Source organism: Bombina bombina, chromosome 12 (genome assembly GCF_027579735.1).
Source record: "Bombina bombina isolate aBomBom1 chromosome 12, aBomBom1.pri, whole genome shotgun sequence".
NCBI classification, from domain to species: Eukaryota; Metazoa; Chordata; class Amphibia; order Anura; family Bombinatoridae; genus Bombina; species Bombina bombina.
Genome location: NC_069510.1, coordinates 17,266,842 through 17,284,501, shown reverse-complemented (window position 1 = coordinate 17,284,501; position 17,660 = coordinate 17,266,842). Strand labels below are relative to the sequence as shown.

General features: G+C 34.5%; 1 protein-coding gene across 1 annotated transcript in view; it reads right to left on the bottom strand.

Moving 5' to 3' along the window:
• Positions 1–17,660, bottom strand: part of EGFL7 (EGF like domain multiple 7) — a 62,336-nt gene that overhangs the window by 30,229 nt on the left and 14,447 nt on the right. The window contains exons 3-4 of the mRNA XM_053695767.1: positions 5,413–5,591; positions 93–215 (exon numbers count right to left, since the gene is read on the bottom strand). Coding sequence (XP_053551742.1) covers positions 93–215; positions 5,413–5,492 — 203 coding nt within the window. The 5' untranslated portion in view covers positions 5,493–5,591. The remainder of the gene's footprint in view (positions 1–92; positions 216–5,412; positions 5,592–17,660) is intronic.

Sequence of the window (17,660 nt, the reverse complement as noted above, 5' to 3'; positions counted from 1 at the left end):
AGATACATTACTGCTCACCTGTATGTACTGCAGGGTACAATGTTTAGGACTTGTCATTACATACTTTCTATAAGAGATGCATTGCTGCTCACCTGTATGTACTGCAGATTTTGTGCCCTTCACAAAGCATCATTAGCGGTTTGTGCACAGGTTGTACAAACGACTGCGTAACTGACACAGCTCCGCTCTGACTGCTAGATGAGCAGATCCTACGCCTGGAAAAAAGGAATATACAATTAACATGTTTTAAATTATTCCCTGGCGATTGTTTGCTGATCAAAAAGCCATTAAACATATATATTTTTATATAAGTATTGCAGCCACTAAAACACATCTAAAAGACAATAATACAATGCTCTAAAGCAGTGTCTCTCGATCGCAGTCCCAAGGGCACACTAACAGGCCAGGTTTTCAAGTTTACCTCGGGTGAGAGCAGGTTATTAACCATGGTTACTGGGTATTTCACCTGTGCTACAGATATCCTGAAACTCTAGCTTTTAAGTGTGCCCTGATGTCTGCAATCGAGAAACCTGGCTCTAAAGAAGTTTAGCATTTTATTACTTTTCTGTGCACCTTAATAGTTATCTCTTTCTTCATTGCATCTACAAGAAGGTATCTTAACCCCTTGCTCGTCATGCGCATTGCAACCTGTAGGCGCATGGTGAGCTTTTTTCATTGTGCAGGAGGATCGCCGTTAAAACACTTTTTTTGGCGATCACCCTCACTACAGGCCGGGAATCGTTGGTGGCCTAGTGGGACACTCTCCCAGCCTTCATAGACGTTTTGCTAATGTCACCACATACGTGGTGATGTCACAAAGCGGCTGAACCAAGTAGCTTGATGCGGGAAGTTATTCAAACCCCTCAATCTCAGCTCTCTTAGCAGCTACAAACCTCCAAGACCCCTCACTTGAAAGACAATAGTCTACTCGTTCAAATGGCGGTGATCTTGGAGCAGTAATATCAAGCAGAACTTTTTTTTAAAAAGTAAAAAAAAAACACTTGGGGATTTGCTTGAGTTTGTTACATTATATACGCAATAAAAAAACTGGTATGTCTATAGACCCCTAATTAAGTTTATTTTCTAGTAGACAAATCTCTCTCTTAAAAAATATATACATTTTTGTCTGTATAGTCAGGCGATCACTGTAGTAACAGTAAACACATTGCAAGAAAAAAATGCTGAACAATTGGGTCTCTAAACTATTTTATAACCCCCAAAAGCCTGTATGGGCCCCTATTTCACTTGTGACTACTCATGATGACCATCAGGGGACCACAGTAACAGCAGCGGTCACTGAGCCAGTCTCAGTATTATTTACTAAAATTTACCAAAACGTTCTATATATTGTTTTACACTTTATGCCACAGCTATCTCACATGCCATGAAATATAAATATAATAATGATATATTGTGTACTTTGTGTGTGTCATTTACTGAAATTTTACTTACAATAGGGTTTAAATGTAAGTAGCCAAAAAACTCAAAATTAGCTCAGCACTGGGATGAAGAAGCTTAGCAGCTAAAGGGTTAAAGAAACTCTAGTTCTGAATAATGGGCGAGTTGTTTGTATCAATCAATGAGCAACTGAGTTTCACCTATTAAAAACATTCCTTGTTATTTTAACATATCCTATTTAATTCCCTAAAGCAATATGTTACATTGCCGCCTTATTTATTTATAATAGTCAATTCTTCAAGTGATTATTTGCTGGCTAGTATATAGAATTACTATAAAAAAACAGGGGAACTTTCATTGATTTTTTTGTTTTTGTTTAAAAGACGCTTCATTTCTAAAATATTTAGCATTAAGAGATGCTAAACATTGCACCATTTATCTGCCTGCATCTCATACTTTATTTAACTGAATGATGAAGAATACGGCTTCATCCAATCGTTGTGTGCCCCACAGGGCCACATGTCGTCCAGCTCGTGCGGCTTGCAATGATTGGATGAAGCCGGATTCAATGAAAGTGCCTCTGTTTTTATAGTAATTTTATATACTAGCCAGCAAATACTTTTACTTTTAAGCATTTTACATGATTTAATATGTTTATTTTTTTTTAAAGAAAACACAATATTAATTTTTAATATATATTTTAAAATAATTAAACTGCTATCTAGGGTTTTACATATATGCAAATAAGGGCCAGGTGGGTGCAAAACAGACAGCAGTAAATGACTCCAGTTTGGAGGAACAGAAGCAAATGTCACTTTTCAGCAGCTACACAAGAGGAGGCAGAGAGTTAAAATGCTCAGTACTGTTACATGATACTGCATCTCAAATATTTCTAAAAGTTTGTTATAAGGTTTGTAACCAATCATAAAATACTGAACAGAAAATGTTATTCAAATATGAAAATAATCTTATAGTATGGTAACGATTTATAGACGATTTATCGACGATTGATCCTATTATATGATGATACAGAGCTGTTAAATCAAATCTACAGAGTATGCTTGTTTTGTATACACAATCATTTAACAGTCTTGAAAAACTGACATAAGTTATAGGGATATTAGAGAACTCAATATGACCCCTCGCTCTATATGAACCAGACCTGATTCGTTGGTCTGTAAAAAGCTGTTTTCGATCAAAGAAAACGTTTCCAATAAAGTCCTTAGTACCCTTCCATCTGTCTTGTCATTTTCAACAGGCTCGTGTTAGAGTTAGAATAGACTGTGACATATTTCTAGCACCAGTCAGCTCCACATCCTTCTCTGCAGCAGAAAAGCATTTACCTTGTATTGGGGTCCAAAAGATTTACCAGCAAAGAGGCAATGTTAGAGAGTAAAATACTAAATAAATAGGCTTTTAGCTAGCTAGAGAATCGGTTTTATGCCCCATGATTTAATATCTACTAAATATATCACAAGGCACATTTATATATCTTTGAATATATATCTCTAATAATTAACAACTTGTATTAAAAGAACAAAGAGCTTTTTGCACTTGCAATAAAGTAACATAATATTACTAGGCATGTTCTGAATACAATAGCCCTTTGTTTGTTGCAATTATTTTCTAGTGGGCGAACCCCCTGCCTTATTTGGAGCCGGACTTGCAGACATGACTTGCCACTAGCATTTTGTTAGTAAAACTTGCGTTGCTTTGCAGTGTCTTATCTTATCACTTCTGGTGAGGCAAAATAATGTAAAACATTAGAGCCAGAAGTTACATTTAGAGTCATTGCTCCCTGAGTCTTGAGATTTGCCAATACCTATATTAGATCATTTATCTACCAGAAGTCTTAGCTGTATATTGCTAGATTTTAAAGTAAGTTTTGTTTGCTAGTTTGAGATTTTAATAAACACATGAGCAAATTCCCCGATTGTGTTTCTGGCTGGGAGTCGTTACATGTGGAAGTATTCTAAGAGGCATTTCATATCTCTGCAGACCCTGTCTCTCCATCAGCGTAAAAATCCAAATAACACACGGCATCTCTCAATCAATGCCTGACTGCATTAATACTCCCTGACAGCAAATGGCCAAAAGTATTTCAGGGCTGTTGTGTGAAGTAAAATGAGAACAGATGGAAGAGAGAAAAGGTAATGTTAAACGTTAACCCTTTAAGAGCTGAACCAGCTTATTGCATATCACAGCAACACAAGTCTAAGGTAAATCTTATATAATATCCAGACAGAGGATTTTGCTTATAAATGAGTGAATGTATGCTCTATAAATAAGCCTTTCTTCCCTTCTTGCAACCCCTGCTCAGATTCAGTACCCTATTGCCCCCCTTATTTATACCCCCAAACACATTGGATTCTGGGAAATGGTATTATAGTGATTCTTGGAAACAGATGTATCTATCTCTGTTAATTAAAGCTATAAAATATCTAAAATACCCTATTATAACCCATAGCAATTTTTCTTCAATGCACTGAAATATTTTATGGGAAATAAATGAGTCTATGATTAAGTACCACTATAGGGGTGCAAAACGCGTCAGTTTTCTGCAGCCATAGGATGTTCCATGTTTCGTATACATGTTTTTTAATATGTGCAATAAATTATATTGGTTTTATTTATCACACTAACTAGAGAACCACTTGCTTTCTTGTTTTGTATGGGATTTGCAGTATGATCCAACCGCTTTAGTGGTACGTCAAGTGATTTTTACCTGCCTACCCTGTCTCCCACACTTTCGTTTCAATAACCGGCATCTGCCTAGAATGGTTCTTCACCATGAATAAATGTTTTCTACTTGAATCTGTACTATGGTAACCACTAAACAATATGTCTTTGGATTGATTTTTCTTTAAAGAAACTGAGCCATACTATCCCAGCTGAAAAGTGTATCAACAAAAATACCAATTGTCATTACAGTAATAAAATTTGCCCTAGTTTGTTTATTAATAATATTCACATACAGTGACATTGTCTAATTTATTTAGGTTTTTCTTTGAAAAAAATGTAATTTAAGTTTTTTTTACTGAAGTCTCTGCACTAAATAAGGAGCATTTTTTGTGACATTGTGAGGGCATGTCCCTAGCAGCCAACAGAAGTGTAGGAGCTGGCCCTATCAGCCAATGGGAATGTAGACGGCAGTATGCAGCAGGTTGAAACAGCCTTTCCATCATCTTTTTTAAAGTAGAAAAAGAAAATGCATTTGTTGACAATAAAACGTTTTGCCTACAATGTTCATTTACAATAAATATAATTATTAATGTGAGTATCTTTAGCTGACTGGTGCATTTGTTTTTGGATGATAACCAATTATCTGTTTTATTTTGCAGAAATACAATAAATAAGTGTTCCTTTTATTGAGTTAATGAAAACTCCAATGATTTGCTCATGCAGTTAAAACCATTACTCTAAAGGTTCCAAATTGACACTATTTAATAATGTTCAGTAATGTTCTTGTCCACTGATAAATTCCTATATCAGTCATTAAATATGTAAACTTAATTATGTTCTTGGGCAATCCCAATGTCATTAAAAGAAAAACAAAATATATTTTTGTTGTGCTGATGCTTGCTTGTAGCACTATCACTAGCTACTATAACTTTAAGGTTAAGCTCTGCTCCCTTGAATATGTTCTCTATAGGAAATAGCAAATTTTCTTTAATGAATTTGAACAACCAATGAACAAATATTGGATGTAACATTTTCTGTGTACTGGCCTAATGTGTTTTTTTTTATTAATGCACAAGGAAATATTCTTTTGAAGGCCCTAAACACTAAAGAATAAAGCAGAGAAAGTCTGAATTTGTTGTTGTGTGTGGCTGAAAATAAAAATGATTTGCATTCCCAAGCCCCCTAAAGCAAATAAACAAACTCCAGAAGGGCACTCCAAATGGGCTGGAATTGCTGAACTTGGCTGCTCTTGCTGTCTGAGCTTATTGTTGCTTTGGGGGGAGCTCAGACTCAAATCCATGTATGAAATGTGAAACAAAAGGAGAGGCTTACCCAGCACGGTAAAAATGCTCAGCAGACGTCACTTCTAAGAATAAGATACAGCCCCACATCAAGCAGATGATCTGCCACATTCTCCAATGTCTTCCTGCGGTGAAATATTGTGCAGAAATGAGTAGAATGCAATCTCTTTCCAGCTACTTGTATAGCGAGGCCCTCCGCAGAGGAATCCCCTACAAAACAAAAGAACAAAGAGCAGTGGGTTAAGTATATGAGCTACAGGTGGTCTTATGCCGAAACTAAAATAGTGCAGTGACTGCATATGTCTTACCAAAGCAACACAGAAAAAGTTTATTAAAGGGGTATTCAAACCACAATGTAATTCCACAGGAAATATTTAATTTTGTACATAAATAAATAATCTTTGTTATACATTTTCATTATTTAATGTTCAGCTTTTCCTGTAGTTTATATTGTGTGGGTTTTTTTTTCCACTGTCCCCAGATAGACTGGTGGTCATCCTGCAAGATCCAGAGACCTCATTCTGCAACTTGCCACATTGTACCTGATCAGTGCAGGAGATCATTTATATCTGTCCCTAACTGGCCACATCAGAAGAGATAAGATTAACATACTCAAAGACTTTTCAAGTGGAGCATTCCTGGACTGCAAAACTGTGCAAAGTGCACTTATAAATATTGTGTGTGCAATACAGAACTTAATAGCTCATATATACTCTGCACATTTACTAAAAGAACAACTCTTTACTAGATAAGTACCACAAACATACAAATATTCTAAATACCGGTATTGTACTTTTGTATTACCAGTTGCCTTTAAATATTTTTTTGTCTAAACATCAAATGATTTATTTTTTACTTATAACAAGCTAGTAATATCTGACACTTGCTTTTTGGAGCTTGGCACATGTAACCCATTATTTAACGCTTAATATTCACCCTCTTAAAATTCCTTCTCTTATTTATTTTCCCATCTATTGTGTAAAACTACACAGGGAAATCAGCATCAGCCTCTTGTTATAGACAAAATATCCATCCAAAAGAATGCAGAAACCGTTGTCTCAGAAGAATAAGGAACAGTGTAGAACAGTTCTTTAGAAATCACAGGGCAAAGTGCTGTGCTGATCTGTCAGGCATTTAGCACAATACAGAATGGAAACAATTTATAATAAATAAAATAGAATTTTATAAGAAAAGATAATGATCTGAAGTTTAAGAGGTAAAATGAAAAACAGAATGTTGAGAATCCTATAGGAGACAATTTATTTTACTGTGTACATAGGAGGATCTGTGCACAGTTAAAGGGACAGTCTACTCCAAATGTTTTATTGTTTAAAGGGACAGTCCACACCAGAATTGTTGTAGTTTAAAAAGATAGATAATCCCTTTATTACCCATTCCCTAGTTGTGCATAACCAACACTGTTATATTAATACACTTTTTACCTCTGTGATTACCTTGTATCTAAGCCTCTGCAGACTGCTCCTTATCTCAGTTATATTAATACACTTTTTACCTCTGTGATTACCCTGTATCTAAGCCGCTGCAGACTGCCCCCTTATTTCAGTTCTTTTGACAGACTTGCATTTTAGCCAATCAGTGCTGACTCCACGGTAAATTCATGTGCGTGAGCTCAATGTTATCTACATAACACACATGAACTAACGCCCTCAAGTGGTGAAAAACTGTCAAAATGCATTCAGATAAGAGGCTGCCTTCAAGGTCTAAGAAATTAGCATATGACCCTGCCTAGGTTTAGCTTTCAACTAAGAATACCAAGAGAACAAAGCAAAATTGGTGATAGTTCATTCTGGACTTGACTGTCCCTTTAAAAAGATAAATACTTTACTACCTATTCCCCAGTTTTGCACTGCCAACATTGTTATATTAATAAACGTTATAACCTTTAAAACTCTGGGTAATTACAGAGGTAAAAAGTGTATTAATATATTGTGGATGTTGGTTAGGCAAAACTGGGGAAAATGTAATAAAGGGATTATTTATCTTTTTAAACAATAAACATTCTGCAGTAGACTGTCCCTTTAACTGGACGTTACACTAATATCAAGCATTTAGACGTATCCTAGACCAATATATGTATAAATAAAAAGTGTTTGCTTATGCTGCTGTGTACTGAGGGGTGTGATCAACCTGCGCTGGGAAAGTTACCAATAAACCACTGGGTAAATGGAGTATCCTCAAACTCCACAGAGAAAAATACAATCATACAATAGTAATAAGGATATTACTATAATAACCCTTGGCGCTAACGTGTAGCTAAAATTGGTAATGCAAAGGTTCTAATTATTGTATACTATAAACAATAAATTACCTTAGTACGATGGAAATGATAATTCCTTACAAATATGTGAAAACTGGGTAGTTGATTAAGGGATGTGCTTAAGGATGAACCAGAGTAATGGTGCAAGTAAAAAATAAACAAATTTTATTACAATCTTAATCGTGCACAGAAATACTTTTAAAACCAAATTTAAAAAACACTCTGATCAGGCGTTTGACAATGTAGTATCAATAAAATCCCTAAAAACCTCAAAATAAAATTGCATAAATAAAATAACAATAAAACAACAATGAGACAATCACTATCACAAATGGTTAATTCGAGATAGAGAACAAAGATCCCATTGGAGACCAAGGAAGATCCACGTCAGCTGGAAGTTAGTGATATTTTAACCGGAGCTGTAACGAGATGAGATCCAAATGAACAGACAGGAAGAGAGCCAAAATTTAAGGTGTTCACTTATTACTTACACCGAAAATGCTCTATGAAGTCCCAGCTGTCTCTCTATAGCGGTCCTGGATTAGATCACTGCTGGATGGATCCCCGAAATGAAGGAAACCTCTTGTCTTTTATAATCCGTATCAGCACTCACGCCAGATAGACCAAACTGTGCTCTGGGTCTCTGTGCAGTCTCGGCGCTGGTAATTAGTTCCAGTCACCTGTGTGTTAGAAAAGTGGGCGGAGCAACGCGTTTCAGCCCGGTCTGGGCCTTTGTCAAGCTCCTGATAGATGGGAGGTCAGGTCTTTTATACCGTCACCCCTGCATATGATTGGTTAGGCATTAATTCAAAACAAAGAGAACTGCGATACAGATACAAAATGATACATTTTTTCTATTGTTACTTTCTGCTCTTATTCATAATACATTTAAAGATGCACAATTTGCCCTTCAAATTTCAGCTTATTTGATGATCAATTTTAGATTCTTTTAAGATTAACAATCATTTTTATTTATAATGGATTCGTAGAGACATACAGAAAGGGGAAATTTATTTTCATTTTTCACTTGCACCCCCTATATTATCCCGTCCAAAGCACATCCCGCAGGGAAAAACAGGTTTTTTAAAAGTTTTAGCTACACGTTAGCGCCAAGGGTTATTATAGTAATATCCTTATTACTATTGTATGATTGTATTTTTCTCTGTGGAGTTTGAGGATACTCCATTTACCCAGTGGTTTATTGGTAACTTTCCCAGCGCAGGTTGATCACACCCCTCAGTACACTGTTGTTTTTTTATCCTCACTAGTGACAATCAGCTGCAGGGATATGACTGAATCTAATGTTTTTAAATATAGAGATGAAGTATATAAGGGGATTTATAATATTTTCCAAACTGATATTATTGTCACTCCAGATAATGTAGATTCATTATGCAAACTAATGAAGGATTTAGAGGACAAACTAGTATTAGAGATGAAACATAGAACAGAATTCATTTTCATTGAAAAATACTTAGAAAATAAAAGAGTCCCACGGGGATTACGAATTAAAAAAGAATGTGCTTTTAAAATTGAGGATATAGAATTTAAAAAAAGATGGAACGATATCCTAGAGCAAGCTTCTTTTAACCTTTTGAGATTGATAAAAGACTACAGGGGTGAAATTTTGAAAAAATTAGAGAATGAGATTAGAGAATTAGAAATTCAGTTAAAAGAGTTTGAGAACAATATGGAATATATAAACAAAGAAAAAGAAATCAAGAAATTGCTAGCTAGTACTAAGGAGGATATTCTAAAAGTTAAAATAAGAAAATTCGAAAGGGACCGTGAGGATTATTTATCCCACATAAATCAACCTAATTGGGATAATTATATCTCACATACATGGAGACATACAAAATTCGCAGAGAATGAAAATAATAGGACTGACCCTAAAAAAGCAGAAAGGGCTAATACTATCAATTCACAACATTATAAGAGTAATGAACAGAGAAGGTATGGGGATTATAATCAAGTATCAGGGCACACTAGGGCCAGAAATTATGAAAATTATGAAAATTATAATCATTTACAGAAACAGCATAATTTTGGGAATAATTACGACTCCTGCTATAGTCATAATAATAGTAATGAATATGGCCACATGAGGGGAAATAAACAAAGCCCAAGAGTAAGGGATTACAATTACAGAGATCAATCGTATAATGCAAGACAAATGTATCAGAGAGATCATAGACCATACAATTATATTGATGGTAAACAACAACAAAAAAATAGTAATGAAAACTATAGACCAAATTATAATAATAGATCTCAATACAACCAACAAGGTGAAAATAGATATAATTCAAATCGAGATAATAGTAATGATTGGAGACTGTCTAATAGGTATGCTCCATTGCAGGACAATAGGGAAACTGAACAAATAAATCAACATGCATCTACTTCTTCTTCCTCCACCTTTACTTCATCCCGCCCTTTTTTAGGACAAGGCCAAAATTCATTTGCAAGTCCACTTCCGCAAAGAGATTTAAGAAAAAGAAGGGCATCAGACAGAGAGGAAAGAGAGGTGGAAGCAGGAGACTCAAAAAAGACCCGATTTTAGAGAAACCAGGTAATAACTTAGGTATCTTTAATCTTAGTAAGAAAATACTGAATTCAGAACATGAGGAACTATTGGGAAAAGGTCTATCTTTTGCACCAAGTTGCAAACTTAATAGATTCGAGACATATATTGATGCACATAAGTTTGTCAGAAAATTAACTGTAAAGAGATGGTTTCAAAAAAGTGAAATAGAAAAAATGGCTGGGGATACTTTAACCAATAATAGTGAATATATACATACAGACCTAAGAAGCAAGTCTGTATTTTACCCCAAGCATGAGAAAGGTCCTATAATAGAGACATTTGAGAAATTGATCCTGAGGGACATTGAAAATCTGACTGAGGATAAAATAAATAAAACATATAGCAATTTAAGTAGGAAACAACTAATGATCATTAGCGAATTGGAGATGGATGATATTCGTGTATGTCTCTACGAATCCATTATAAATAAAAATGATTGTTAATCTTAAAAGAATCTAAAATTGATCATCAAATAAGCTGAAATTTGAAGGGCAAATTGTGCATCTTTAAATGTATTATGAATAAGAGCAGAAAGTAACAATAGAAAAAATGTATCATTTTGTATCTGTATCGCAGTTCTCTTTGTTTTGAATTAATGCCTAACCAATCATATGCAGGGGTGACGGTATAAAAGACCTGACCTCCCATCTATCAGGAGCTTGACAAAGGCCCAGACCGGGCTGAAACGCGTTGCTCCGCCCACTTTTCTAACACACAGGTGACTGGAACTAATTACCAGCGCCGAGACTGCACAGAGACCCAGAGCACAGTTTGGTCTATCTGGCGTGAGTGCTGATACGGATTATAAAAGACAAGAGGTTTCCTTCATTTCGGGGATCCATCCAGCAGTGATCTAATCCAGGACCGCTATAGAGAGACAGCTGGGACTTCATAGAGCATTTTCGGTGTAAGTAATAAGTGAACACCTTAAATTTTGGCTCTCTTCCTGTCTGTTCATTTGGATCTCATCTCGTTACAGCTCCGGTTAAAATATCACTAACTTCCAGCTGACGTGGATCTTCCTTGGTCTCCAATGGGATCTTTGTTCTCTATCTCGAATTAACCATTTGTGATAGTGATTGTCTCATTGTTGTTTTATTGTTATTTTATTTATGCAATTTTATTTTGAGGTTTTTAGGGATTTTATTGATACTACATTGTCAAACGCCTGATCAGAGTGTTTTTTAAATTTGGTTTTAAAAGTATTTCTGTGCACGATTAAGATTGTAATAAAATTTGTTTATTTTTTACTTGCACCATTACTCTGGTTCATCCTTAAGCACATCCCTTAATCAACTACCCAGTTTTCACATATTTGTAAGGAATTATCATTTCCATCGTACTAAGGTAATTTATTGTTTATAGTATACAATAATTAGAACCTTTGCATTACCAATTTTAGCTACACGTTAGCGCCAAGGGTTATTATAGTAATATCCTTATTACTATTGTATGATTGTATTTTTCTCTGTGGAGTTTGAGGATACTCCATTTACCCAGTGGTTTATTGGTAACTTTCCCAGCGCAGGTTGATCACACCCCTCAGTACACTGTTGTTTTTTTATCCTCACTAGTGACAATCAGCTGCAGGGATATGACTGAATCTAATGTTTTTAAATATAGAGATGAAGTATATAAGGGGATTTATAATATTTTCCAAACTGATATTATTGTCACTCCAGATAATGTAGATTCATTATGCAAACTAATGAAGGATTTAGAGGACAAACTAGTATTAGAGATGAAACATAGAACAGAATTCATTTTCATTGAAAAATACTTAGAAAATAAAAGAGTCCCACGGGGATTACGAATTAAAAAAGAATGTGCTTTTAAAATTGAGGATATAGAATTTAAAAAAAGATGGAACGATATCCTAGAGCAAGCTTCTTTTAACCTTTTGAGATTGATAAAAGACTACAGGGGTGAAATTTTGAAAAAATTAGAGAATGAGATTAGAGAATTAGAAATTCAGTTAAAAGAGTTTGAGAACAATATGGAATATATAAACAAAGAAAAAGAAATCAAGAAATTGCTAGCTAGTACTAAGGAGGATATTCTAAAAGTTAAAATAAGAAAATTCGAAAGGGACCGTGAGGATTATTTATCCCACATAAATCAACCTAATTGGGATAATTATATCTCACATACATGGAGACATACAAAATTCGCAGAGAATGAAAATAATAGGACTGACCCTAAAAAAGCAGAAAGGGCTAATACTATCAATTCACAACATTATAAGAGTAATGAACAGAGAAGGTATGGGGATTATAATCAAGTATCAGGGCACACTAGGGCCAGAAATTATGAAAATTATGAAAATTATAATCATTTACAGAAACAGCATAATTTTGGGAATAATTACGACTCCTGCTATAGTCATAATAATAGTAATGAATATGGCCACATGAGGGGAAATAAACAAAGCCCAAGAGTAAGGGATTACAATTACAGAGATCAATCGTATAATGCAAGACAAATGTATCAGAGAGATCATAGACCATACAATTATATTGATGGTAAACAACAACAAAAAAATAGTAATGAAAACTATAGACCAAATTATAATAATAGATCTCAATACAACCAACAAGGTGAAAATAGATATAATTCAAATCGAGATAATAGTAATGATTGGAGACTGTCTAATAGGTATGCTCCATTGCAGGACAATAGGGAAACTGAACAAATAAATCAACATGCATCTACTTCTTCTTCCTCCACCTTTACTTCATCCCGCCCTTTTTTAGGACAAGGCCAAAATTCATTTGCAAGTCCACTTCCGCAAAGAGATTTAAGAAAAAGAAGGGCATCAGACAGAGAGGAAAGAGAGGTGGAAGCAGGAGACTCAAAAAAGACCCGATTTTAGAGAAACCAGGTAATAACTTAGGTATCTTTAATCTTAGTAAGAAAATACTGAATTCAGAACATGAGGAACTATTGGGAAAAGGTCTATCTTTTGCACCAAGTTGCAAACTTAATAGATTCGAGACATATATTGATGCACATAAGTTTGTCAGAAAATTAACTGTAAAGAGATGGTTTCAAAAAAGTGAAATAGAAAAAATGGCTGGGGATACTTTAACCAATAATAGTGAATATATACATACAGACCTAAGAAGCAAGTCTGTATTTTACCCCAAGCATGAGAAAGGTCCTATAATAGAGACATTTGAGAAATTGATCCTGAGGGACATTGAAAATCTGACTGAGGATAAAATAAATAAAACATATAGCAATTTAAGTAGGAAACAACTAATGATCATTAGCGAATTGGAGATGGATGATATAATTATAAAGCCCGCAGACAAGGGCGGGGGAATAGTCATCTTAGATCGGGCAGACTATCAAATAATGTGTGAAAATATTGTAAAAGATAACGACACTTATAAAAAATTACTGAGTGATCCAACGAAAAGATACAATGAGGAATTAATAAAATTAATAGATTCTGCACATGACAAAGGAATACTTAATGACAAAGAGAGAGGCTATATAGTACCCAAATTTCCAAAAATTCCCCTACTATATTGCTTGCCAAAAATTCACAAAACACTTATTAACCCTCCAGGTAGGCCGATTATCTCAGGAATCGGATCCCTGACAGCAAATTTATCGGAATATCTGGATATCTTTTTACAAAAATATGTCAGGACATTACCGTCATACTTAAAAGATTCTACAGATGTTCTGAAATTAGTAGACACCATCACCTGGCAGGAGGATTACCTCCTTGCCACATGTGATGTGACGTCATTATATACCTGTATAAATCACCATGACGGTATATTAGCCGTAAAACACTTCTTAGACAAAGATGAGACCTTGAAAGAGGAACAAAAAGGTTTCCTTATAGACTCTATCAAATTCATTTTAACACATAATTTTTTCAGTTATGACTCTCAGTTTTTTAATCAAGAAAGAGGAACAGCAATGGGCACCAGGTTTGCTCCAAGTTATGCAAATTTATTTATGGGTTTTTGGGAACATTTTTTTCTCAGCAATACCAACTTTGGAGCAAACCTGGTGTCTTACAAGCGTTATATAGATGACATCCTTATTATTTGGAGGGGTGATGAAGTTAGGTTAAATGAGTTTATTGAAAGTATGAATAATAATGAGATGAATCTCCGTTTTACTTGTGAAAAAAGCAAAAAAAGTGTGAATTTCCTAGATCTAGAACTATTCCCTGTGAACAATCAAATACATTCAAAAACACATTTTAAAAATGTGGATGCAAATAGCTATATCCACCACACGAGCTGTCACCATCCAAGATGGATTGACAATATTCCCAAAGGACAGTTCCTACGTATAAAGAAAAATTGTACAAATATAACCGATTTTGACAGTCAGTCTGAAAAATTAAAACAGAAATTTGTAGATAGGGGCTATAATGATAAAAAGATAGAGGAAATAAGACAAGAAATAAGACAAGTAAATAGATGTGATTTGGTAAATAAAAATGGATTTAAAAATAAAAAAAACCCTAAAAGAATTCAACAAGCTGCAGAGGATAACTTATTTATTCCATTTATCACAAATTATAGTAATAATAAATTTCTGATAGAAAAAATACTAAAAAAACATTGGGGAATACTAAAGAACGATGAGCTCATAGGCTCTCTACTCCCTAAAAAACCACAAATTATTTATAAGAAGGCTCGAAACCTAAAGTCCATTCTAGCACCAACTGAAAATAAAAATAAAAATAGACATAAGATTATGAATAAAGAAAAACAAATGGATTTAAAAGGTAACACCTTAGAAGGTTTTTTTCCATGCCTAACCTGTAAGGCGTGTAAACACTCCAAAAAGGAAAAGGAATTCAAATCAACTGTCACAGGAAAATCCTATAAAATTAGAGACACCATAAGGTGCTCAGACAAATCGGTTATCTATCTAATACAGTGTAAATGTGGCAAGCAATATATAGGGGAATCAGAAAGACCCCTACGAGACCGAATTCGTGAACATATCTGGTCGATTGAAAATCACGATTTAGATAGGAACAAAGATCTCCCTATACCAAAACACTTCATTACCTGCAATGGGGGAGATATGAAGTGTTTTTCATATATGGGTATAGACAAGTTGAAAAAGAACTGGAGAGGGGGAAATGCACAGTCAGAATTACTTAAAAAAGAGACCAAATGGATTTTTGATCTAAAATCGCTTAAACCGAACGGCCTAAACTTAGATTTCGATATAGGGTGTTTCCTTAGAGAATAAATCCTATTTGTTCCTTTCCCTTTAGTTTTGCTTGTTTTGTAAATCATCTTAACTTTTTTATTTATATTGCGGACTTAAAATTATATTTGTTGAATATATCCGTTTAGATTACTGTATGGTTCTCTATTAGATTATACTTAAACAATATAAATTGATACTGGGACAATATAATTGACATAGAGAGTTGTTTTTTAAAAAACTTTTAAAAAACCTGTTTTTCCCTGCGGGATGTGCTTTGGACGGGATAATATAGGGGGTGCAAGTGAAAAATGAAAATAAATTTCCCCTTTCTGTATGTCTCTACGAATCCATTATAAATAAAAATGATTGTTAATCTTAAAAGAATCTAAAATTGATCATCAAATAAGCTGAAATTTGAAGGGCAAATTGTGCATCTTTAAATGTATTATGAATAAGAGCAGAAAGTAACAATAGAAAAAATGTATCATTTTGTATCTGTATCGCAGTTCTCTTTGTTTTGAATTAATGCCTAACCAATCATATGCAGGGGTGACGGTATAAAAGACCTGACCTCCCATCTATCAGGAGCTTGACAAAGGCCCAGACCGGGCTGAAACGCGTTGCTCCGCCCACTTTTCTAACACACAGGTGACTGGAACTAATTACCAGCGCCGAGACTGCACAGAGACCCAGAGCACAGTTTGGTCTATCTGGCGTGAGTGCTGATACGGATTATAAAAGACAAGAGGTTTCCTTCATTTCGGGGATCCATCCAGCAGTGATCTAATCCAGGACCGCTATAGAGAGACAGCTGGGACTTCATAGAGCATTTTCGGTGTAAGTAATAAGTGAACACCTTAAATTTTGGCTCTCTTCCTGTCTGTTCATTTGGATCTCATCTCGTTACAGCTCCGGTTAAAATATCACTAACTTCCAGCTGACGTGGATCTTCCTTGGTCTCCAATGGGATCTTTGTTCTCTATCTCGAATTAACCATTTGTGATAGTGATTGTCTCATTGTTGTTTTATTGTTATTTTATTTATGCAATTTTATTTTGAGGTTTTTAGGGATTTTATTGATACTACATTGTCAAACGCCTGATCAGAGTGTTTTTTAAATTTGGTTTTAAAAGTATTTCTGTGCACGATTAAGATTGTAATAAAATTTGTTTATTTTTTACTTGCACCATTACTCTGGTTCATCCTTAAGCACATCCCTTAATCAACTACCCAGTTTTCACATATTTGTAAGGAATTATCATTTCCATCGTACTAAGGTAATTTATTGTTTATAGTATACAATAATTAGAACCTTTGCATTACCAATTTTAGCTACACGTTAGCGCCAAGGGTTATTATAGTAATATCCTTATTACTATTGTATGATTGTATTATGCTGCTGTGTGCAAAAGGGGCTGAGTTTCTTATAAAAAGATTGAAAAGGTAAAATGAAAAACAAAGAGACTGAAAACAAGGAAATTCTAGATAGAATGATACTTCAAAGAAAAGATTAGCCTGAGAATAATTTGCAGATGGATTTTTCATAAATTATATTAGCTAGTTTAAGTGTCCATAATCAATGGGCGCGGCCATGTTGTAACCTAGGTTTCCTTCTGTGCTGAGGCCAATTACAGACAGTTATAAATGGATCACTAGAGCGTACAGCCAATGACTGTGGGAATATAACAGTGTTAAGTCTGGAATCTAAACTTCTACCTACTTTTAACATTAAATGAAAAGCAGAGACATCAAAACCACATTTTTCTTTCAAGATTCAGATAGAGCATGTCATTTTTCTTATCAAATTTGTTTAGTTCTCTTTGTATCCTTTGTTGAAAAGTATACCTAGGTAGCCTCACAAGCTACTGATTGGTGGCTACACATAAATGCATCTTTTTATTGGCTTTCAGATAACTCTCAGTAGTGACTTGCTGCTCCTTCATTAAAGAATAACATGAGAATAAAGTAAATATAAGTAATTTGGAAAGTTGTTTAACATTGTACACTCTATCTGAATCATGAAAAAAAAATTGGGTTTCATCTCCCTTTAAATTATAGGAAAAGCTGACACAATAAGTAATGAAAGTGTCTAATGTCCCTTTTAAAGCATAGAGGTTGGATTATTTGTGTAAACTAAGATAAGGCTAAACAGCTACATAATATATATACTGTGTATGTATATATATATATATATATATATGTATATATATATATA